The sequence below is a fragment of the Apteryx rowi genome, unplaced genomic scaffold (genome assembly GCF_003343035.1).
Source record: "Apteryx rowi isolate R43461 unplaced genomic scaffold, aptRow1 scaffold_38, whole genome shotgun sequence".
NCBI lineage: Eukaryota > Metazoa > Chordata > Aves > Apterygiformes > Apterygidae > Apteryx > Apteryx rowi.
The window spans coordinates 3,958,512-3,982,567 of NW_020450307.1; the positions used below are offsets into that span (position 1 = coordinate 3,958,512).

Sequence of the window (24,056 nt, forward strand, 5' to 3'; positions counted from 1 at the left end):
GGGGTGGGCGGCGCGGCCCTGCAGAGCTCGGCCGCGGAGGCCGCCCGCCGTCCTCGCTGGCCGCCGGCGGCCCCCGCCGCCAGCACTGCGGTAGGGAGCGGAGCGCGCCGCGCCGGAACTCGAGCGTCTCCCTTAGCGCCACAGGCAGCAAACATGGTTTCTCCAAAAACCCGATACTTAATTTTCTTTCAGTACTTTGGCAGCAAATATAGGTAGGTGCGTTTGCTGTGTTGTTAGCCCTGTGTGGTGGAAGTAAAACGGCTCCTCTGAAATCAGTGGTGTGCAGTGCTTGTTAATGTCCTGGGGGTGGCCACGGCTGCTAGGAAAACTACAAAGAGGTATTTGAGGAAGAAAATGGTCAGTGCAAAATTTGTGGTGAGTGACAAATCACTGTTGCTAAGTAGATGAGCACAGACAGAGAGTTGGACTATGTTTTCTACTGCTGCATAGACACATTAGAAAGAAGATGGTTTGGATAAGAAATGCAGAAAATGGGCGAAAAGAAAACATCAAAGCACAGAAAAGAAGGCAAATGTGTGTTTTGAGGCTGGTGGAAGTGAAAGTAATTAGTTTTTGTGCACTGGTGGTGTTTCATCGGAGGCCCAGTTGTGTGGCTGGTTCTGGATGAGTTGGATGCCTGCAGTGCTCAAGATGCACATGCAGTGATCCACGGGCTCTGAGTCCTGCAGGAGGACAGCTGAGACTGGGTCTCCTCAGACCTTAAGCATCCCACATATCTAGTTATGCTTTTATACATAAAAGAGAGAGTGTCGGAGAACTTGTGGAGCCCCAGCTGATGGAATTGTGTCTCGCTACATGGGGACTGTACAGAAAAATACCATCACATGCCAAAAACCATGCTTTTTTTGCTGTACGCAGTTCATTTGATTGTGAGTACTGGCCTAAATTACCCAGGGTGGTTGCAGATAGATCAGATTTGGCCTCAGGACATACCTCTGCACTCCAGCACCTTTTGTGAATGGCTGTGACTTCTGGAATGTAGAAGGAAGCTTATCACAAACTGTGTCTCTGCACAGCCTGTGAGCCCCACCACCACACCCACAGGGCCTGCAAGAAAAGGTCCTACAACTGACATCCAGCTCCTCACCCTGAAAAAGTTTAACCTGAAAACTCTTCTCTAGTGTAATTTGTGTGCCTCGTCATCCCAACACATCAACCTCCATTTGAAGGGCTAATACAGGAAGTAGCACTGGGAGGATGTTTTATATTTCCAGGCTCCTTTCTTGCATGCTACCCACTGCATTTATTTTCCTGTCCATTCCTCAAAGTGTTTGATCCCTGCAAGTTGTGTAAAAAGATCCATGTCACTCAGTAGCAAGCAGTTTGATTAAGACTATTCCATATTAACTTTTGGATGTGTTGGTGGACAGTGTGTCCAGCCTTTGAGCAGAACATGGAGGGTCTTGACACTTGTCAATAACTATTGTATTTGCTTTTCTCTGCAGTGGGGTCATGGAGACTTCAGCTGATCAGTCAGTGGTTGGAGTCCAGAATTATATGGAGGTAGGTCCTTGCTGATTATTTTGTCATTAAAGTGAAATTTCTAAAATCACATTATTGAACTGCAGTAATTATCAGGGATACATATTTTTATTACACTGATTGTTTTGAATATTACAATGTTTAGCGCTATACAAATGTCTTTTTTTCTGAGTGTCAAAGTGCTTTAGAAATGATGTCAGTATGCAGGTGGGAGAAATAGGTCAGGGTAAAGTAAGAGAGATTAAGATCCTGATCCTGAAAAACACCTGAACCCTTCAATGGGATTTCCTTGAAACTGAGGCATGCAACTCCAGAACTATTATTCTCAGAGCCCCTGCTTAGTTGCTGGCCCACTTGAAGGTATTTAAGCATGTAAGCTTCTCTAGCACTTGAGGTTTTGCTTCCATGCATTCTTAGAACTGCCTCAGTCCTGAACAGCCTGAACTGCTCTGCTTTTAGTTCATGTCTAAGTCCTATCTAGATCTAGAAATGGGACACTACTTAATTCCAGGAGGGGATGCCTCTGGTAGATGTTTTCGGACATAGAAAAACACATGGTAGGATATCTGTTGTTCCAAAGAAAAAAAAATAATTTACCATTCTTCTGGAATCCTTCTAATGTGCTCCAAAACGATCTGATTCTGTGATCTATCACTGTTGTTTCTGTGTTGCTCCCAGGGGTTTCCCAGAATGTGAGAATGGCTTTCAGCAACAAGTGCTGTTTGGGCTTGGAATGAGCATGCAATAAGAGTGTAAAAGACCTAATGTTACGTCAGCAAGTAGAAAGCTGGTGAATAGGGTGAATGCTGGTGAACTCGCATAGGGTGAACACTCAACACATCTGGATGTTTGAGGAACCCAATGCTAGTTTAATTGCAGACTGCTGCTGAGCTGCGTTTATCTGAGCAGTGCTGGTGAATCCCATGTTCCTGTGCAGAGCAGGAATCAAAAGGAAGTTGCATTATTTTTTCTCTCTTGCCATAGAAATATTATATAGTTTGAAATGAAGCTTAAGAAATTGTTGGAGAGGTTAAAGTCTAGATACCTTGTGCTGACGCTGGTTGTGGTATCCRGACAGGCATCACTTGACTTCTTTCCAGTTGCATCATTTTTGCAGCCACAGAAATATTTTCTCATAGGCATTATTTGCAGAGGGATTATCTTCTGGTGCTTTTTCAGGGCTGGGTTTTTAGTGGCTGGAGACAAAGATTAAACCATATGTTTTATTGTGTCCAGTCAGGATGCTTTCTTGGCTCTGATCATTGGTGCCTCTGAGCATCTTCCCCATTTTGCTGTCATCACTTGCAGGGTTGAAGCACACACCTCCAAGGTAGCGTGGTAGGACTAGCCTGCTGTCACTCTTTCCAGGAGGGTGTGTGAGGGAAGATGCTCACAGAGAGCTAATGCTGCAGGATACACTGTGAGTACAGTTTGGGAGGAGGCTGTACTCTCTGTTCAGAAGCTCTGAACTGGTGACCCACATGGCAGCTTCTTTCCTGAAAAGTTGTATGTTTTAATTTTAACAGAGCAGGGTCTCTTCACTCTCAGAGAAAATGGCAGCATTGGGAGAGGAACAAGTCTGAAATGGAGGGAATAGAGAGAGCAAAGGGCCTTTTGGTCAGTGATTTCGGTGAAGATCTGACGTGAAAGACATTAGTCTTTAATTAGTCCTTGCCGTGCTATTGCCCAGGTCATGTTTGGGGCAAGTCAGACCATAGCTGTGTATTAATAACCACCCTTTTTGTTATTTATTTCTCATTATCAGTCAGACTCTCTAGCCTGAGGTCACTAACTGTAGCAGTTTGAAGACGATGTGCCTTCCATGTGTTTGTGACAGTCTGTACTGTGCCTTCATTAGCTGCAATCCCAGTGTTGGGAAGGAGCAGAGTTGTTGAAGAACTGGTCTGGGAGCAGGAGACTTGCTYGCCTACCTAGCCACTCTGTGACCATGGGCAAGATGTTTCTCTGCTGTGCCTCGGTTTTCTGAATGAGGGTGGTAGTTCTTGCATTCTCTTGCTAAGTCTGTGGAAGGAAAGTGTTATGAATTACACTTTGAATAGGAGTTCTCAGCATGTATTTGTATTGCTCCTTGCCTGAGACCGTTGCAGAGAAAGCTATAAATGTTGTGCATTGAAAGAGGAGCCCCAAAGGACTTTCTGTCTTATTTATCTAATCCTCTAAACCATTCCATGTCTCAACCCCAGACACTGGACTTTGGGTGAGACCAGCAGTTGTTTTGCATCGTCCAAGTAACTTTGTTTTAACAAGTTAATAGGTAGGATGGGTGATTAAAGGGGAAAAGAAGAAGGAAAAACAGAAAAAGATAAACTTATTCGGTGTTGTCTTTTCACAGTATCAGCATTTTGATCCTCCCAGCTGCATGCTGGCCAGTTATGGGATATGTGCTTTGCTTTCATGTGGTGGGATTGATGCTGGGCACTGCTGCGCAGGGCTGTGTCTATTAGAACCACGTGGGATGTCTTAAAGCGATTTTAATAGAAAACTTCTGGGGCCTGAGGAATTTATCTTCCTTCCTTCATTTTTGTGCAGCCTTGAACTTCAGAACACTCATTTCCAAAGCCAGGAAGGCAACTGAAGGGAAGGGCAAGATTATATCCGTAATGAGCTCCTTATTCCATTCAGAATACATTCTGGCATTTGGTTGCAGTTACAAGTGAGCAAATGAACTGTGAGATGTAGACCTTGTGTTTCGACAACTGGTGTCATTGAAAGTGTAATGGACTGGTTTGTGAGTATGCACTGCAGCCCTCTATGTGATAAGGTAGGATGCTGAACTGTGGCTGAGCAGGAGGGCTGTAACCCTTTGTCACCTTAAACGTACATACCATACGGAACAGGGATGGTTTTGTAGTCCTGAGTACTGCTGTGTAACAGAGCCCTGGTTAATGAGGATTGTCTGGAGGAAATGGAAAGTTGTTGATGTTGATCAACATGTTGGTGTTGATTCTGTGGCAAATCTATATATTTGAGGGATCTTTTAATATGTCTTTGAGAGGGGTGAGCTTTGCAGATGAAGTTTATTTTCTTTCTTGGAGGAGAGCATATTTGTCTTGAAATACTTGGAACTCCAGCTTGCTAGCGGTGGTTTCAAACCAAAATTCCAGACCTTGCTTCCCCAGTTGTCGAAGTTTGAGTCCTGTGACTTGGCTCCATCCAATTCGTTGTGGAAATTTACAACGTGCAGGGTGTAATGATCAAGTCTCAATTCTTAAAAATGCCCCTACTGTAAAGGAAAATCTCCTGTGTGGCACCTTTTGCTCAAGTGAGTAGCTGTTACTTGTGCTAACAGGCACCATATGTGAGGACTGCCAGGATTTGCAGAATTAAGCTCCCTTTCATGATTGGTTTCAATCATCTCCCGAGTGTGCTGCTTTCCATTGTGCTGGTGAATGCTGCCCAAAACTAATCTTCCCCACACAAAGTTCTGCTTTGGCCAGCGGCTTTATGCTAAGTCCGGATATTATTCCCCAAGAAAGAAAAATGGAGAGTAGGGGAGGAGAGAAGGAGGAGGAGAACACAGACAAGCTCTATACTATGCTAGGCAGCATTGGAAAAAACTGTCACCCCAAGAAATAAGGAAGAAAGAAATGAAAATGGACCCAGGGAACAGTCATCTGCAATCTCTGTTTACTTTGGACAATACTTCCAGGGCATGGCAGATTGCTTCAGGACCATTTCTTCCAACAAAAGACACTTTCTTAGCTTTTTCTTCCTGACTTTCACTACAGCTTTTATCTGTTTCACTAAAACTGAGTGATTCTTACTTAGTTTCAGTCAATATAGCAGCCATTAATCTATGCACAGTGGGGCTGTTCTGACTTGCAACCAGAAGCTTGCTGATGATTATTTATTAGAACACAGCAACTTCTAAATCATGCAATATCCCTAGCAATGCAGTGCAGTGCAATGCAATCCCTTGTGTCTGTGCAACTAACATCAGTGTGATGTCTTCCACTGACAAAACCAGTAAGCATTCCAGCTACTGTGAAAGGGCAACAACAGATGCTAATTTTTTCAAAATGTTCCTAATGCAATTTTTCTCTTGAATGTATCCATCCACAGTTGATTCGAAAGGTTCCTTTGGTGGGTTCACAGATGCTTTAGAAAGGTCTTCTATGGCTGAGCATCTTGAGCAGCTTTTATTTAGCCTTCAGGGAGAGAAGTAGATGAACTTTTGCTTTCCAGCCATGGCCAGTATACAATAATGGACCTCTTCTTCATCCTGCCTCTCCAACATTTGTGCAGAGTGAGAAGAGAACAGAGCTGTGAGTAATAATAACAATCTGGAATGTGGATCCATATCATTTTGACATGTAACAATGGAAATTTCAGTATGATTCAAAATATGGAAGTGCTTAGTGAACAAAATCTGTTAACAGAACAGACCTACTAAACACAAGTAATACTTTCTCCTATTTTTGCTGGTATGCAGGGGATTAGAAGTATAAAGTGGCATCCTGGGATGCATGTTGCTGCCCAGAAATACAGTGGTCTGGAAAGACTGACTCAGGAAGAAAAGGCAAAATTAAAAGGGATGAGATCTGACTCAGTGAAGCACCTCCAGCAGATGCCAACCTAAGATTTCAGTGTTTGTAACTGAACACCTGCTAAAGAGAAGAACATTTGTATGCTGTGTGGCTTAAAGAAGGGAGCCGAGACCTGTGAACTCTGAGAACACCTGAGAAAGAGAACCCAACTCCCTGACTTCTGTATTTCCTCTACTACTTTTTAGCTGACTGCCCAGAGGTGAATTGCTTAACTTCTGCCTCACTTTTCCCCATTGGAATCCATAGGTGATACCCAGCAGGATTGCATGGGGATCTGAATCAATAGCAGTAAAGCCTTTTGAGTTCCTCAGATGAAAGGCATTGTGCAAAAGCAACGTATGATTATTTTATCAGGCTTTTTCCTGAAAGGGGAGGAAAAAAATGGTTGCAACACAAGCAATTACTAAAAAATAAATGATGCATCTTTTTCGTAATTTGTTGTGGGTGATATTAATAGATTGGAGCATACAGGAACAAGATGAGGAAAACTACCAGCTACCTGTAGGCTCAAAGGACATCTGGATAGTACAGGGATGAGACGTTTGCATAGGTGAAGGAGTCACTTGTGTATCACCTGTAAACAAGTTCAGCAGTTCAAAATTCTCTCTGTAAGGAGATTAATTAAGATGGGCTTTAAATGAAGTATTAAATGAAGTATCAAATGAAGTATTAAATATTGAAACTGGAGACAGCAGTTGGTTGTGGAGTCTGTTATCAACTGCATGGCTCTTAGGCTGGAGGAAAAATAGCTTTCACAAGCTGAGATTCAGTGGTAGCAGTGGTGGTTATGTTCCTCCTTGAATGCCCAGCACATATATCCTTCAGTTGTCTTTCCAAAGAGTTGTGCCTGGGAGAGTTGTGCTGGAGAAGGGCAGTTGTGAAAATACCTTTTAGTTGTAGCTGTCAGTAAGCTGCACCTTTGTGGATTCATTGGTTGACCTAAGTGTAAGACACAACCAGATTCACCTGGGAGCCTGTAGTCCTCTCTTCCTTTCCAGCCTGCTCTCAAAAAGGCTTACCTCCTCCCTGGCAGAGGGGAAGAGATCCAAACTTTTCAATGTTCTGACTATCCAGCTTAGTTCAGATGCAGTGCTTGAAATGGGATGCAGTGTGGGGATCCAAAGGAGCGGAGCACTGCATCCAAACTTCTCCAAGCCCATAACAAGAAAGGAGGATGTTTTCCATGTACTGTCCTGTTCTCTCTCCCTCTACCCTGCTTCAGCTGTGTTCCCACTGACTGTTCTCTGCCTGGTGACAAAGGAGGGGGAAGAAGGGGTGGGGGAAGAGAGGAGCCTGCAAAACCCAAATACATCTTTGCAGAAACTTTACTCTTAAAATGCAGCCTCTGCTTTAAACAAATTACTGAGGCACAAGCCAAGGTCTGCTGCAGAGAAATGTTTAATTTCTGTCTGCTTCTCTCTGCTAAGGGTAATAAGTAAAGATTTTCATTGCTAATTGTAACCACATGTGAGCTCCAAACAGAAGAATTAGGAAGAGGAAAAGGCTAGGATCATTTGTGTTCTGTTTCCCAGGCTTTCCCCTGCAGCTCGGTTACATTTTTCCTTGCCTCCCTGTGCTTTTTAACAGTATGTTTCTGAGAGCTCAGAATTCTGTCTGCTTAAGTAGTGGGAGTCTGGAAGGCATCTGCAAGTCGGCCGTTCAAACTTTATTGACTTTTGGTACCAAATTGAAATCTAATAAAGACCGCTGCTGGGTTCACCACTCAGGAGAGAAGATGGGATAGAGAAGGAGATTTCTAGTCATTCATCTAGTTTTCTGGAGTTTGTTTCATTTTTCAGTGTTTCAGGTGTGCTTCACTCATACACCCTAACAAATGACATTGGATTTTGTGTCCAAGGGCCTGCCCTCACAAAGGTAAAAGTTGTATTTCGCAGTGCTGCAGCAACTTACTTTAAAGCCTTACTGTATGAAAGACCAACTGTGATTTCAACATTGCATTAGCAAGTTCTTGGGATACCAAGGTTTCTGACCTACCAGTGTTCACCTTTGCCCCTTACCAAAACCCACCCTGCCTTTGCTAAACTTAGGCCGGTCAAAACTGACCCTTAGATATATAGCATCTAATTAACTGTTAGCTTTCTTCTCTCTCTCTGTCTCTCTCATTCCAGTCATCTTAATTAGAGGACATCATATTAATGACTCATTTAGCAGGGTTTTACTTACTTTCCCAGCAAGGATCCTGTAATAGTTCACCCAGTTGTTTTTCTAGCCCTTTGTTAGTAGGCAGAATAGAAAGGTAGAAGCAGGATGGGGGTAAAAGCCAGCTCCTGTGGGAGGGAACAGTTGGGAAAAGGATCCAACAACCTGGGAGCAGGTGTATTCTCTAGCAAACCCTTGCCTAAATTCATGTGCAGAACTGAAAGGATCTCAAATCACTCTTCTTGCCCTTGTGTTAAGAATAGTAAATTTCAGTATGTTGCAATATAATTTGTTAACTAGTTTTTAAAGTATATCCCAGCTGCAGTGTAATTTAGGACCTTGTTTTGACTCCAATAAACTTGAACTCTGTGACTGTACAAATAATATTTGTCATTTTTTGCTTCCGTCTTGCTATGACAGCAGTCTTGTTAGTGTGAGTGAGGCATCAGCTCAATGTTAAGGCAACTCTAGGTCCTGAAGAAAACATTGTTTTCAAGAGGATTAGCCAAGTTCTGTATTAATGCAACTGTGGAAGTAGCGAATATAAGGAAATTCCACCTTGTGATTGCTGGTAGCATGTATTTGTCCTATGGTTGTTTATATCTCCTGGGATGGCTCAGTGTCAGCTCTTCAACTACTAGTGTCTTTTAAGAGAGCTGTTTCTTGATTCTCAGATCTTTTATATTTCTCCATGGGACTGATGAAATGCGTTACATCAGTGCTATGCTACTGTGCCTCTGGTCGGTCCCCTGGCTCCTCCTCTGCTCTTAACAATTAATGGAAACACGCTGCCCCTGTAACCCTGCTGCCATTATGGATGGGAAAGAACTGCCTGCAGCAGTAAGCTGCAGTATTTTATACAGTTCTGGCCGGCACTGGGAACAAAGGATGCAGCCTGAGCTCCTTCAGGCCTCTTGGCTGTGACGTCACTCGGACATCCCTGTGTGCTATTTCTGTCCCTGCAATGCTTGGGTTCCGCTGCTTTTCAGGAGTGTGCACTAGGCTGTTTCTGCTTGCTGCACAAGCAGTCTGAATTCAGTTTTCAGCAGGGGGTGTGTCTGGGTTCAAGTGGGGAATTCTCTGTCCTCTAGCCCACTCACCCGATGTTATAAAGCAAAGGACAGGGAGATAAATATATGTTACTTTATTTTACATATGTAAGGAGGCTCACACAGCATTTTGGATGTTCTCTTTAAGATGATTCTGGGACAAAGGGTGAGTAGCCAATGGGACTAGGAGAAATCCCCCAAGCAGGCTCCTCTCCATCCCTCTGCAGTCCATAGTAAAACTCACAATTATTTCTCCATGTGAACATTAAGGAGGCATGTGATTGGCAAGGAGAAGGGCATTGAGCCCTAGGTAGCTCCCGAGTCCCCTGTTCATGATCCCTTCTCACGTTGGCTTGCAGAAGGCAGCACAGAACCTAAAACCAGTCGTTCCCATCAAGTTCCACATCTCCAGCCGAACAGACACTGGTGTCCATGCACTCTGCAACTCTGCTCACCTCGACATCCAGAGGGCAACAGGAAAGCCACCTTTTCATGAGAGAGAGCTCATCCACAGTCTCAATTACCACCTGAAGTCTGAGCCAATCCGGTGAGTTGGGCAGCAAGTCAAAATCTTTTGATTTGTTCTTGGAGGAGGGGGAACTGCAGCAGTGATCTCCCATCTTCATCCACAAGATAGATTTCCTTCTGTTAAATGTGTTGGCAAACCACCTCCATACACAAGAGTCTTTCTGTTCCTGCCAGTCCCCTTGCATGCTAAAGAGCAGTGTTGTTCCACCATTTTTGTTGTTAGGGGATCATCTGTTCTGACACCACTGAAACAAGAATTATTGTGAGAGAATGGTCACCATTTAAGTACTGGTCCCACTGGGTGATGCTAATGTCACACGTGAGCCAGAGCATCAGCATGTTAACTTTCAGTGTTGCTTTATTCCAAATCCCCCCAAATTTTCTTTGCTTACTGAATTAGCACTTAACAAAAGCTTGGCTGCAATATTGCCTCTATCCTGTATCTAGGCAAAAAGATGAAGAACAAACACATGAGATCACACTTGGTGTTAGAACAGTCCGCTCCTCCCTTCCTGTGACATCAGCCTCTTTCCTTCTCTGCTAGACCAAGCCTACCGCTTGACCTGGTTTAGAGAAGTTAAATCAAAATCTCCAGTTTAATATTTTTGTAACAAAATGGGATGTTTTGCTCAGCGGGGCAGATAAACAGTCCTCCTCATAACCAGCTATTAATAACTAGAGAGAGCTGCATGTTAGTGTAGTGAGGAGCTTGGTCTAACAGCTTACAGAGAACAAAACAGCTGCCATTCTTCTTTTCTTTTCTTCTTTCTTTCTATTAGAGTTATTTCTTTTTCTGACAGAATCTCAGAATTGGCTTATCCTGTGTGAAACTGAGGTCTAAGTGCTCACCCTCAAAGTTATTACTGCTGGAAAAAATATCATTAAGCCAACAGCTTTTGTCAAGAAGTTGCATCAATTACATAAGCAATTTCTATGCCCTGTGAATTTTCAGTCTTTCCAAAGGGTGGATTGAATTTAGCGTTCAGTGCTTTTCTTTCCAAACTGTTGTGCAGTTTCTGTGCCAGCTGTCAAATGGCTGTTGTGTTCTGCCCCAGAAGTAGGTGCATTTTTCATGGTTAAAGTGTAAATTGAATGAAATATGCAAGTTTTTAGACTAAAAGCCAAATCTGTGCTAATATCATAGAATCAACATGCTATTTGCCAGCAGCTGTTTTGCTCCTCTCGGCTCTTTCTTCTCTTATTTTGTCTTACTTGCATAGACTGCAAACTCTTCAAGGCACAAACTATCTTTGTTTATGGAGTGTTTGACACTCTAAGACCTGACTTGCTGTGTACTACCCTAATGAAGAGTGTGTCAAAGCACTTCAGAGACAGGTGACTTAGAGGAAGTATTTGGGTGAGCGATAGACCTTTGATGCAAGATGCCAATTAGTAATTGCCCAGAGGACCAGGTTATTGCTCTATTTCATGTTACTGCATCTGTTCTGATGTCCGGTGGCTTGAACAAAAAGGAAGATTATGGAGGTCAGTACCCCATGCCAGAGCGAGGGACCAAGACAAAAAAATAAATCTCTCTCAACCCCAGTGAAGGAATCGTTATTAAGAATAGCAACATTATTGTGAAGCACCCTCCCCGTTACCATTTCACCCAGTTTGCTTTATGTTCTAATCTCCTCTTTGTGAGGCAGGACCTGACCCGAATGCCAGCACAGCAAAGCCTGGGATTTGAGGGCTGACATCATACTTGAATCCGTCCTTGGTTTTGCAAGGGAGGATTCCACTTCTCTTGGACCTGGGGATCAGTGAACTCATTACTGAATGTGAAATGTGCAGGCACTCAAATGGTTTGGGGGCTGGAAGAGGGAGAGATGGATGATCGTGTTCCTTTTCTTCCAGGAGGTCTTTCATGCATGTTCCACATGCTATATAAAGTGAAGAGTGAGACAGCAGTAGGGAGAAGCTGCAGCATGCCCTGCAGAAGGTGTTGGTCTGAGATTTAATCAGCTGCTTTGATTTTTCCCAAAGCATATTGCAAGCATGCAAGCCCCTCAACAATTCCTCCCCTTCCCAAGAAATTGCTTCTGTTCTTCAGCTTTGAAATGGAAAAAGCAAAAGATGGAGCCTGAGGAAAGCAATCCCAGGTAGCAGACTCTTCTCTAGCTTTGACTGCACTGGTGAGTGTTTAGCATCTCTGGGAACTAGGCCCCCAGGGTTGGATTCTCCAAGGGTTTCAGTGACAGAAGGTGTCTGCCTCTGTTTTTAGAAGCACTGAAGCAGATTGCCTGCCTCTGGCTGGCAGTAGAGGTAGGCAGCTAATCCACAGGAGCGACTGGGGAGTGAGACATTCCAGCATGCTCCAGACATGCCTGTGACACCTGCAGTGCTGGACAGATTCTAGCTGAGGTTGCAGAAGCACAGTATCTGCATTAACATTGTGTGAGAACCAGGGTAACTAGTTTGTTGTTCTGGCACCAGCTCATCTGTGGTAATGTAAGTGCTGTGTTGTGTAGCAGAACCTGCTGCAACTTAATCCAGGCTATACACTGAGTCAGTGTCAATCAGAGATGGACTGAAAGGATCAGTTTCTGGTCCAATGGCCATTCCCTAGACCATGTGCTATGTCGGTGCTAAGAGCAGTTTTAGGTGGAGGGACTAGTGTCTACCCTCTGCCTCCAGAGTTCTGCTATGTCATATCTGGAGGGCACAGTAGCACCAGGGAACAAATTTCCACCTATGCTAGTATTCATGAGTGTGTGTGAGACAGAGACAGACTTCTATCATGGTTACATCTGTCCAGGCTTCTGGTAAGTTTGACAGTGGTGACTTGACATTTGCTACCTTAACAAGGTACATTGAGGCCAGGATCCCACCTAGGTACCCTCTGTATGCCTGTTCTCTGGAAGTGCTCGGTGCCTGTAGCTCTCATGGTCTCAGGATTGGATTTTGCACTGATTTCCTGCAGGGTTTCTTGAGCTGTATGACAATGATGCTTTGCATTTAAGTACAGTGGGATCTTTTGTCTAGAGGCTCTCAACTCAGTCAGTGATTGAAGAAGAATCTGCAGCACCTGTCTCAGAGCCAGCTGCATTCTTTCACCTCCGAACAAGCACCAGGGGAGCCATCAGAGAGTTAAGGGGAAAAGTATCTAAAATCCTTGGAACCTGAGCTCTGAAAAGAGAGGTGAGGAGAGCACTGTAAAGGCCTTATTACTAGAGGCACATAATTTGTTTTGTTGCTCTTGTTATTTTAAATGATCTTTTTCCGTGGATATTTACAGCTCCTTTGACAACTCTCAGAAAGGGTTTTGGGGACCAGCATAAAGGCCACACCACTTTTCTCCTTTGATCATGTCTTCTGGCTGCCCACCCCATGTTAGCCTTCTGAGACACCATCTTGTGATGTCTTGGAGGGGGTGAGCTCAGTCTAAGGGGACTGTGACACCAATGTTATGCTGCTGGAGCTGGATGTAGCATGTGGTTGCCATTAGGAATTAGTCAATCCCCAGAAATATGATTGTCAGGGAAAGTTTTCTCCCCTTTCACCTTATTTGCAAAAATGTGTTTTAGCAGTTTCCAGAGTTAGTTGAGTCTTTCTCTGAGAGCAAATGTTTCACGGTGACTATCTTACAGAAAAGAAAATACTGATTTCATTGCTGGTACTGCACAGCTCATGGACAACCTTCAGTAACAAGTCAGATCATGCATCCCAGACCTAGGATTGAACATTAGCAAGATAATACGGGATTGACTGTCTTACACCATCAAATCCAGTTCCTCCACTGGCCTCTTAAAGTAGCAGCTACATTCCTCTGCTTTGTGACACAGCAAAACAAAGAGAGATTTTGAAAGAGTATACAAAGGAAAGTGAAGGATACAAGGGAAAGTGAAGGATGCAAAGGAAAACATAGACTCATGTTTAAGATAGCATTTTAGCATTACCACTTTTGCTGGGAAGAACAAATACATCTCTGTAATTTTGTTGGTTTATCCATTCAGCCAGGCAGATTGGTAATGCCTATGATTGCCATTTGGCTATGCAGTGAGAGGCTAGAACACAAAGGAAATATCTGTCTCACAAGCCAGCTGTACTTCTGTGTTTAACATCTGTGAGGTACTGTCCCTTGACAGCTTTCACCTTCTTTGACATATCTGAAAAGAGTCTAACGCAGCTGCCTTGTAGGGGAGCTGGAAGATGATTTATTTTCAGACTGCTGTGCCAATTTTAAGAAAAGCCTATGAAATGGAATTTGATTTAAGTAAGGTTTTGGTGGTTATTTTTGCTTAGACTGAAAACTAGGTCAGAATCTATGTACCTTGGAAGTCAAACACCTTCTGGATGTCCTAGGAGGAACAAGAAACATGATCAAAACGAAGTAGGTCATAGTTTTGGTTTCCTTCTTTAAGGCTAAAGCAGTCATTTACATGTCAAAACTAGCCAGTTTTACAGCCAGAAGGTACCAATGGAATTACCAGTCTTTTCTCCCATGTGTTACTTGCTACAGAATCTCAGTCTCTTTCTCCTGAGTTTAGACTTGTAACCTGTGGGTTGTGTTGCCTAACTTTGATGGAATAAGTTGTCCTAGAGAGCTAAAGGTACTGTTGTGACCCTGCCGCTGTTCAGCATTACATAGTCATAGCTAGGATTGATGAGATCTTGATTGATTAGTCCCATAATAAACAATCAGCATCAAAAATGTCTTAACCCTTTGTGAAGAAGGATCTTTTATGAGGAATGGTTAAAGCATTTGAAATATTAAATCTTAATGAATTACAACCTTCCGAGTAACACTTTCTCTTAGCTGTAGAAGGTGTTTTGCTTTTCTGTAAGAAAACCTCTCTATTTTACATTTGTAAGAAAACCCCTCCGCTGGTGTTTTGTATAGTATTAAAGGCAGTAAGTACTGTCATTTTGGGAAAAGAAGGAAAGTTAGTTCAGTGAAATTTAGTTGGCCTCAAGCTATTGTTGCTCTTGCTGTTAGAGTCTGATCCCATATCCTTGAACATAAAAGAAGAACATAGAAGAAAGRCATACTGAGCATGGGAATTGGCAGCAAAGTTCAGAAGTGTTGGGTTTGTATCTGTTGATTAACACATGAGCAGCCTCAGGACTAGATGAAGAGAGGCGTCTAGTCTTCTCAACCATTGTAAGACCTGAGCAATCTGTGCTCGTGTGAGGTTGTTGATTGGTTTTAACTGCATATCTGACTATGGGCCCACAGCAGCCATACCAGAAATAAAGCCTGGGCTGGGTAAATAAGACAAAGGAAGGAGAAATGTTTCAGAGAAAACCATGCATTGGGAGAGGAAAGGGAACAGGAATATGTCTATAACTCTAGGTGTTGCTCTGGACTAATGAAGGTCATTGTGTTATCTGTCTTTCCTTCCAAATATCCTTCAAGAGGAGGATAAACAAGGCCCAACTCTGCCATTGGGGTGAAGCCCAGTCCTTCTTCTCCACCTGCTTCCCAGCAATGAGATGGTCTACATCTTGTGCAAACCTAGGTTTCTGTGCCAGCCCTCCCATTAGTGCAGAGGTATGAAGGAGGTAGGATGGGTTTGATGACGGTGAAGTAAGTTCAGGTTCTCTTCCTTTCTTGCCCTTCAGCATGCTACACAGGTGTATAGGGTTGCCGTTGAAGAGAAATTTTTAGTTAGAGAGCGTCTCCAAAAGGAGTAGCAGTGGGATCTCAAAGACAGGGAAAGCTTCTGTGTTATATCAAGGTCTGACGTATCAGAAGGGGATGTCTTTTGTCAGAATGCAATATGGTCCTGATTGGTTAGAGAGTTTAGGTTTATCGAGATGCAGTCAGCTCTGCTTCTCCCTCCTTTCTTGGGCTGTACTTTTTAAAAATGATTCAGCTGCTTTCCATTAAGGAGCTTGGTGATGGGCATGAGTCTAAGCAGACTCAGCAACAATCCCCTCCTTCTGTAAATATTACTTTGCCGAGAAGAATCCTCTCATAATGCTGAACAGAAAACTCAGCACTTTCATGTGGTTGTGAGCAGGGGTGATGGGGAGAGAGGTCTTTGTGAGAGCGCATTATTGTCAATAGAGCTTGGAAGGGAAAGAAGATTCCAAGCTGGCTGACTGTATCATCAGTAATAATAACCTTTGTTGCTTTGCTGCATGATGAGTCTCTTCTGTCATCTGATCTGTTTTTTAGATTTGTAGAGCATATTTGAAAGGATCTTGTCCACAAAGATCAGAGTGCATCCTGTAGATGGGGCAACTTCAGGAGGGCTGTGGTGTCACCAAAGGAGGGATGGTAGTACAGTAGACTCAAACCTCCTATTTCTGGTTTCAATTTTGTAAGTACGTGATAAAAGCTGTCTGGGTGACAAGAAGACAGAGCTGGGATTCCTCTCACCTCCTGGAAATTAGCATTCAGCTCCTTCTCTTGCCAGTGGAGACAGAAGGATGTCCTTCTCGATGACAACTGTTTACAGTTAGATGTCTTCATGGTTTTTTGGTTTTGTTGGGGGTTTTTTTGTGTCAAACTTGTCTCTGAAATTCAGGCTCTGTTGAAAAGCTAAAGTCTGCTGATAGGCTTTATTTACCAGCAGTCTTGCAAAAATGGTATCCTGACAAGGCCTGAAATGAAGTATGTTTGAAGAGCTGGTGGGATAAATGATGGAAAGGTATTCCCAGCTAGAAAGAGCCTGTGGTAACAATTGTATCTGCTAAGAGAGACAGGAAAGGATACCTGCACTGAAGAATCATGCAAGCATAAACAGGCTTTTCTGAAAGAGCCACTCTATCAGAGGGAATAAAAGGGTGGTTATTTCATTAAAAATCACACAGGCTTTAACAAGAGAAGCTCAAAGGGGATTAAATACTTGCAGAGACATGTAAACAGGGGAAAATAATCAAATACTTAATTATATTACTGACTTTAGAAGAGGCTGGAGGTCCTAGGTTCAAACTCCAGTGCGAGCCTGGAGGATGTAGTTTGTATTTCTACTGAGAGGTGTTTAAAGAAGTGAAGCAATCTCCTGGGCTTGTTATTGCAAATCTTTGTAGAGGCCTGTCACTCAACTGTAATTTCTTTTTCCCTGGTCTGAGCCTTTTCAGTCAAAGGGGGGAGCCAGAGGCACTTGAGCTAGCAAAAATCCCTGGAGCACCAACTTTTAAAAAATAAATAAATAGGTTTGTCTTTTACTTGGTCCCATACAGTATCAAATTTTTTGGCTCCCTTAAATATCTTCCTTTCCGTATGCTAAGCTCTGAAGACAGAATGGCACAAGGCAGGACAGAAACTGCTTTCTAGGAGAGGCATCCTCTAAAGTAGCATCTGCAGAGAGATTGTGACCCCTTGCTGTATACTCCATGCAGTATGGTGAGAAGCCAGTACTCAAGCTTAATGGAAAGCTAACATCGTCAGAGCAGTTGTAGCACTTTGGGGGAGGTACAGAGAGATGAGGAAGCTCTGTTTTCTCCCATGCCAGAGAGAAGGGTATTCTCCCCGCCTTTGTACCCTCCTTCTGGCTACAGGCTCTTCCTGTTTAATTGTAATGGTGACATGGCTTAGAGAAACAAGGCAATTACTCTCTGTTGTTTGTGGAAGAAAATAGGAGTTCACCAGCCTGGAACGCTGCTTCTTGAATTAACTGCTCAGAGTTAATGGAAGATGAGTAGGCATGAACATTCCCAAAAGCCATCTTCTGCACACATGAAATGTGAGGGTTCCCAGGAGGTCTCCTGCATGCAGCATTCTGCTGATTTCAGACAGATTCAGTCTAGGCCGTGGCGGGATGTTCCTGCACTTTTGTTGCTGCAACAAAGTGCTATTTGTCTTGGAGGTTGTGGGGAGAGGTGGGAAGGAAGTGACCTAGTTTCTACTGTCTCCATCTGCTGTAACGAGCTGCTAAAAGACTGAGCAAAGTGTGCACTGCTTTGGGTGTCCGGGTATCTGTCTATGGGAGAGTCCTTCCCATTTGGGCTTGGGACCACAGTTCTGCAAGAGCCTTGGGCTTGTTCTCATAAGGGGACAACTGGATAATGGTTGTGTTGTGGATTTTAGTTGTTTTCAAGTCCTGTGTATCTAGGTGCTAATGACCACAGAGAGTGATGGCACCCCATCTTATGCATACAGCAAGGCTAAGGTGAAGTGGGCATAAACCTTAGGGTTCCTTATTTTTTTTGGTGTTTTCAGATAGTCACTGGATCCAAGAAAGTGGTTTATGAGCTTGGAAAATAAGAAGACCTAGGATATACAGTCTCCCTTTTGGGCTTGCTGAGGCTATTGGGTTTTGTGCTTCCTCTTACCCATGGATCTAATAGAGCTGGATCAATTGCCAGTAAAAGTGGTTACAGTCTGATGTCTGTTGACTTGCTTTTATGATGAGTTTGCCAAGCAAAGCAGGAAGAAGGCTGTTTTATATCACTTTGTTAAAACTGATTGACTTTTTTCTACCTAGTGTCTCTGGCGAAACCAGTGATTGAATAACCCCTGACAACTCGCTGCTTTTTTGCCCCCCAGGAAGATGCTGAAGCATCTTGGACAGAATGCTCTTCAGCTGGTCTCAGCCCTCCACAGTTTTCTTTGGATAAATTGGAGCCATGCTTTCCTGAGGCAGCTGGGAACAGTTTTCTCCTCCATCTCCCCATCATGCTCCCTAACAATAGAACAGCATCATCTCTGACAATGATTTGGAGGAGAGAGGACTGGAGTCTGGGAGCCAGAGAGATATCAACAAATGCTGAAATGTCAAGGGTGTACATGTGTTAAAATACCGCTTCTATGTGACAATGCTGGCTGAAGTTCTTGGGTACAGTAAAGTCATTCCCTAGCAAACACAGGGCAGAAAGAGGTAGGAAGATCAGAGGAAAGTAAGGGATGAATTCATAGAGGGCAGGAGAGAGCAAGTTGCAGGGAAAAGAGGAAAGAAATTCAGCTAACGTTAAAAGTAACATTGAGACCCTGCTGCAGGAAGTGATGGGGTTGTCAAATATACAAGGTGACAGAACATGAAAATATCACCATAGAAACAGTCCATTAAAAGCCTCTCTTAGTGGTAGCTGTGTTTGGGACATCTGGTTTTATCATCTATATGACTTCTCTTCCAGTCAGGCTGATGGTCTCCTGGGAGCTAGAGGACTGGACTCAGAGGGCTTTGGGTATGGCCCATAGTCTTTTGAAGGCAAACATAACTCACTCTCTGTCCTTTGGGTGAATATTTCACAGCTGTGTTAGGGCAGTTCTGAGCCAAGTGAATATGTCTAAAAGAGCTTACTTATCAACTTGGACATGGTACTTCACTTAACTAGCTTCTAATTTGACAGCCCAGAGCAGACAGGCAAACAAATGTGGGTTTTTTGCCTGACAAACTGTGTAGAAATTTCCTTTATGGCTCTGTATTAAGGTGGTCAAGTCTTTGAAAAAAATTTTGCCTTGGACGTGAGCAAGTTTGGGTAAGAGCCGTAGGCTCTGGGATGTTTACTTACAGAGCTTAGGGGATTTCAGCACTTTCCTTTTGTTCTGGTTGGCCTAATAAGGAAGGCAGTAGATTAAAAATCCAGAGAGAATTATTTCCACAGCTACTCTGGTAATGAGAGGGTTAATTGCTATTTTCTTTGTTCTCCTATCACACTGGGGATACCAAAGAAATTGGTGAGAATGCCATAAATTCCTGTGAAAAACACAACACTCCCTTGACATTTGCAACAGCCACTTAAGAGCTCATGACCTTACTGTGGTTGATGCTAGTCATGGTGTAGTGTAACATAATATTCTGTATTTGTGAGATAGGTTTCATCCCTGAGGATCTCGGGGAATCTTGAAAAAAATCCTGCTTGTTTGTTTTTGTGAAACTTTCCCTCAAGTGATTTGTATTTGTATGTACACATGAATGTTTCGAAGAATGTACACACATGTGCCTTCAGCACCTGTGTGTGGGAATAATGCAGTCTCTTTAATGGTGCTTAGCTGTGCTGTCTCTGAGAACAGGAACTCAAAATGAGTGCAACATTTAGATGAAGTTGAAGGGAGAACTGAGGGCAGCCAAAGTTCCTTACTTGGCTGGGAATTTGGGCAAGGATGCCCAGAGTTATGGACAGTGAGATTGTTGTTCTAAGCCCATGTGATTACTAGCAGTAGTGTCTCTTGTAAGGAAGACTCCTCCAACGTGCCAGTCTTTATTTCAGCAACTGTGAAAGTGTATTAGAAGAGCACTGATGTGTTCACAAGGCATGCTCCCCAGATAGATAGGGAAGGAGTCAGCTTGCTTTGGGAAGTTGCTGCCTCTCACTGGAGATGTGACTAGGAACATACGTGCAGTCAGCTAGGTGCAGTACAATTCAGTGGGCTAGGTGAGGTGTTTTGTTTCCCTGTGCAACAAAGAACATATACTCTGGGTTACCATTTCTCAGCTGAGGGGTAGATCAGTGTCAGCATCTTGTGATGGTGTGAGCATTGCACAAAACTTGTTGATAAATGAGGCAAAGTCAGTTTCACTGTGTATTTGCTAATTGGGATGAAGGCCTCCTCTTCCTTCTTCTAGTTGACAGATACCTCTGGCAGCCCATACATGTAATCCTTGATCACTGGTTAATCACTGACTGTCAGGAGAAGATAATGAACTGTAAGTGCAGTTTCTCAAAGAATCCTGTTGCATGTTTTAATTCTGATGTACGTGGTAATCAGGCAAAAGCTTTGAGTTAGTGCATGATGTTTCTTTCCATCTCACTCATTCTCTTCTCTCCTAACAGCATTTTAAATGCCTATCGAGTGGCCAATAGTTTCCATGCACGCTTCTCTGCACTGTCAAGAACCTACGTTTATCGGCTATTGATGGGCTGCACTCATCATTCTGAAATACCAGTGTTCGAAAGGGATCTCTGCTGGGCTCCTGGGGGAGGGTAAGTGTATTTCTTTAAACCTCCCTGAGGAAGTACCTCATTAACACTCTGGAAAGGCTTGGCTTTGCGGGGAGCAAGGAGAGAGTAATTTCCACATGTGAGACTAGATTTCCAATTCATATTGACCAGATTTCTGTGTTGAAATCAGTCCAATTGCACTGAGTTATGCTCACTGAGACCTGAGACTTACAAGTGTTTTTTACTGTCGGTTGTACCTGTGATTAACATGCTTGGCACTGCTGAAGTACTCAAAGACACTGGGTAGAGCCTCTGAACAACTTTGTGTCCACCCCTTAGAAAGTGATGAGTGTTAACTTAGATTCCCTTGCCACTTCATACAGCAAACCCATTCTGGCAACTGGTTGAAGGCACAGTGCTCTGAAACGATGCATTCAGGCAGAAATGCATTGCTTGGAAGATCTCAGAGTTTTAGGTGCAACCATACACAGAAGGCAGTCAAGAGTAAAGGCTGAGGTGGTTTTTTTTTTCTAGTCCTGTTTTTGGTGATGACTGCATGTAAATCTGCTCTATTGTTCCCTATTTGAGTGCTTGTATGTTTGAATAATAAGTGAGATCCAACAGCTCTAAGCAACCCTACAATAACAAACCCAGTGTTCACATGTGTTCTTGAAGTAGTCACCAAGAACAAATCAGTGCTCATACAAGCAAGGGAAGAAAAACAAACTCAGTGAGGAAACAAAATGTCATTTATAAACATGATAAACAGTGGGTGAGGAAAAAATAAACAAACCACAAAAGATAGTTTGTTACTGTCCTTTAAATCAGGATGTACTGAAATAAATATACATTCAAGAAAATGGAAGTTTTTCACAACATTGTAGAAAAACAGTTTTATAGCCAGTTACGATAGTTCAGTCACCACTATTGGAATAACGTTACATTTTTTCATTACCAGCAAAACAATCTTAACTGTCCTGGTAGAGGTATGAAGGTGACATTGTCCTAATATAAAACATATGGCTTTTCTATGGGCTGTGGTAGGGAAAAATAAATCTGAAATTGCAAAATTAGATGTTATACACACAATGCACCTTAATCTCAGGCTTCATGAAATAGCATTTAATTTCACTCAGATAGTGCAGTTATTTTTTCAAATGACAATACCACATAATGGGTAGGATCATCATGTTAGAAATTCTGCGTGTGAGGTATCTTTCTAAAAGGTGTGATACTGTGACTGCTAGTAGTGAAGAAGCTCCTAATATTCACAGTACTGAGCAGATCTTGTGTATAAAACACATAATACATGCTAAGCAAACTTCTGTGGGTGTCTAAGTTACCAGCTGGGTGTCATTACTGTTTCTCTGTGTGACCAGGACTCTGTAAGTGCTAGTCATTTTTCTTGAACATGGCAAATAATTTTAATGATGTTGGAACAACTCATCTTGATTTTTTTTTTTTTTTCCCCTTTCAGCTTTTGTCTTCTGTTAAGATCTGAAAAACTTCAGCCATAGATCATCCATACTTGCTCAAGCTTTCTTAGGAGAAAGTTACAAAACTAGAATAAGAATAGACATCTGTTCAGCAAATAAATCTGTAAATCTGTCTAAATCCTTTTGATTGACAGTACTTCGAACAGACCTAAATACTTCAAAAGAATAAGACTGAATGGCACTTGGCATTCTGAGGTTTTTCCCTTGGCTCTTTCTTCTGCCCCTTCACCTTGGGTTTGCACTGGGTTCAGCTCTGACAGTTTGCTCACTAGTTGCATTTCCATTACTACCAAATTTAATCTTCTGGGTGTTACAAATCTAAAGTTTGGAAAACCATAATGGTGTTTGATACCATCTTACCTGGAAATATCTTTTCCATTTTATAAGATGCAGATACTGCAAAGTTTTTTTGATGTTCTTCCCTTCTGCTCAAGCCAGCAATTTGACTAGATTTACTTGAATTCAACAGTGATAAGCAGCACAGCAGGATAAAGGATCATGTAAAAAGTCTTTGCCTGCCAGCGTTAGAGAGAGAACATTCTCATCTAGCCTGGGGTTTTGAACACCTTCAGATCTCAGGTCATCTGGCATCTTGGTTTGTGCCATTGTGAGAGAAACTCCATCTTGCAAAATGTGGAGGCTTCCCACAGTGCAGCCATGTCAAATCTGTATGCTGGGTTTAAGCATCTCATCAATTGATTGGGCTTTGACCCGCATAACATGCTTGGTTCCACCTAATGTTCCTTTCCTTCTGATCTGCATGTTCAATTTCAGCTACCTGAATGTGCCTGCCATGCAAGATGCAGGATGGTTCCTGCTGGGGACCCATGACTTCAGCACCTTCCGCTCACTCAACTCTGAAACACCTTTTCGGTCTCCAGTCAGAACTATCCTCCAGGTAGACATCCGACCCTCTTCTGGTTTCCTGTCCCACCACTATGAATACAGGTGAGAGCCTAGATAGTCAGCTGAGGAGCTGCTTTGAATAGCCAGTGCTTGCTTTGTCTGAAAAGCTGCTTTTCAGAATTGCTTTCAACACTGACTTCCTGCTTGCTGTGCAGTGCCTCCTCAGTTGTCTGCTGCCAGCAAGGTTCTGCCCAGTGACAGCTTGGAAAGAATATTCCTTTCCCTTTCTTCTCCCATGTTCCCAGGGAGCAAGATAAGCAGGACTGAGGGCAGGGAAGCTGGTCCAGTTGTTTGTGCAGTAATGCAGGATGTTATAACCAGGTGTGTGGGATCTAAGACGGAGCAATTCCTATAATGCCAACATTTCCACTCGTTTTAGTTCCTAAAGACCAGCTCTGCCAGGGAACAGGAGATATTTTTTTTTTCCTGCTACTGTCCTAGCTTTTCCTAAAGACTGCATGCAGGAGAAAAAAAACACACAACGCCTGGGTAACTCTAATATTCAGATCCATTCGGTTCACACTGGCAACTCCTGCTGCTATCCCTGGGGATGCTGGTGAAGAAAAGTCCAATATTTCTCAGTCATTGCATAAACAAAGAATTGTTCAGTGTCAGGTTCTTTCAGGACCAGATCTTGTAAGTATTGAAATTAAGGGGCTGGATATATTCACTCTCTTAGCAGAAACTGAACTCTTTTTTCCAGAAAGATCATGGGTATTTACCATCTGAACATGGTTATTGCTTTGATGATGGCTTCTTTCATATGCACATGGCTGTTGTGTTCCAGTTTGAAAGCAAACCTTGCTGTTTTCTGTCTCCAAATCATGTTTTCCTGGTTTCTGAGTAGGAGAAAACCCTTCCTTTCTAGTTTTCCAGAACAAGCCTCCATTAAATTTTAATATGTACTGAGCTGTCTGTAACAATAAGTGCCATGCTCCAAGCTGCTGCTCACCCTCACTGCAGTTTGCATAAAGCCTGCTGTTTCTTTCCCCTTGTCTTAGAATGACGTGTTTTGCCAGCAGCAGTGTAAGACAAAAACCAAAGGGAGCTGTAAAAACAGATGAGATCTG

The 24,056-nt window shown here is 43.0% G+C and overlaps 1 protein-coding gene across 6 annotated transcripts in view; it reads left to right on the forward strand.

The window, feature by feature from the left end:
* The first annotated feature begins 18 nt into the window (after positions 1-18).
* The window catches only part of PUSL1 (pseudouridylate synthase like 1), a 47,578-nt gene continuing 23,540 nt past the window's right edge, over positions 19-24,056 (forward strand). For 3 of the 6 annotated variants that reach the window (XM_026074131.1, XM_026074133.1, XM_026074132.1), the window contains exons 1-5: positions 19-212; positions 1,467-1,524; positions 9,640-9,827; positions 20,477-20,626; positions 22,855-23,028. In XM_026074131.1, the coding sequence (XP_025929916.1) occupies positions 154-212; positions 1,467-1,524; positions 9,640-9,827; positions 20,477-20,626; positions 22,855-23,028 (629 nt within the window). In that variant the 5' untranslated portion in view covers positions 19-153. Of the gene's footprint in view, positions 213-1,466; positions 1,525-9,639; positions 9,828-20,476; positions 20,627-22,854; positions 23,029-24,056 lie in introns of those variants that run through there. The other 3 variants (XR_003254885.1, XM_026074130.1, XM_026074129.1) reach the window with 3 other exon arrangements.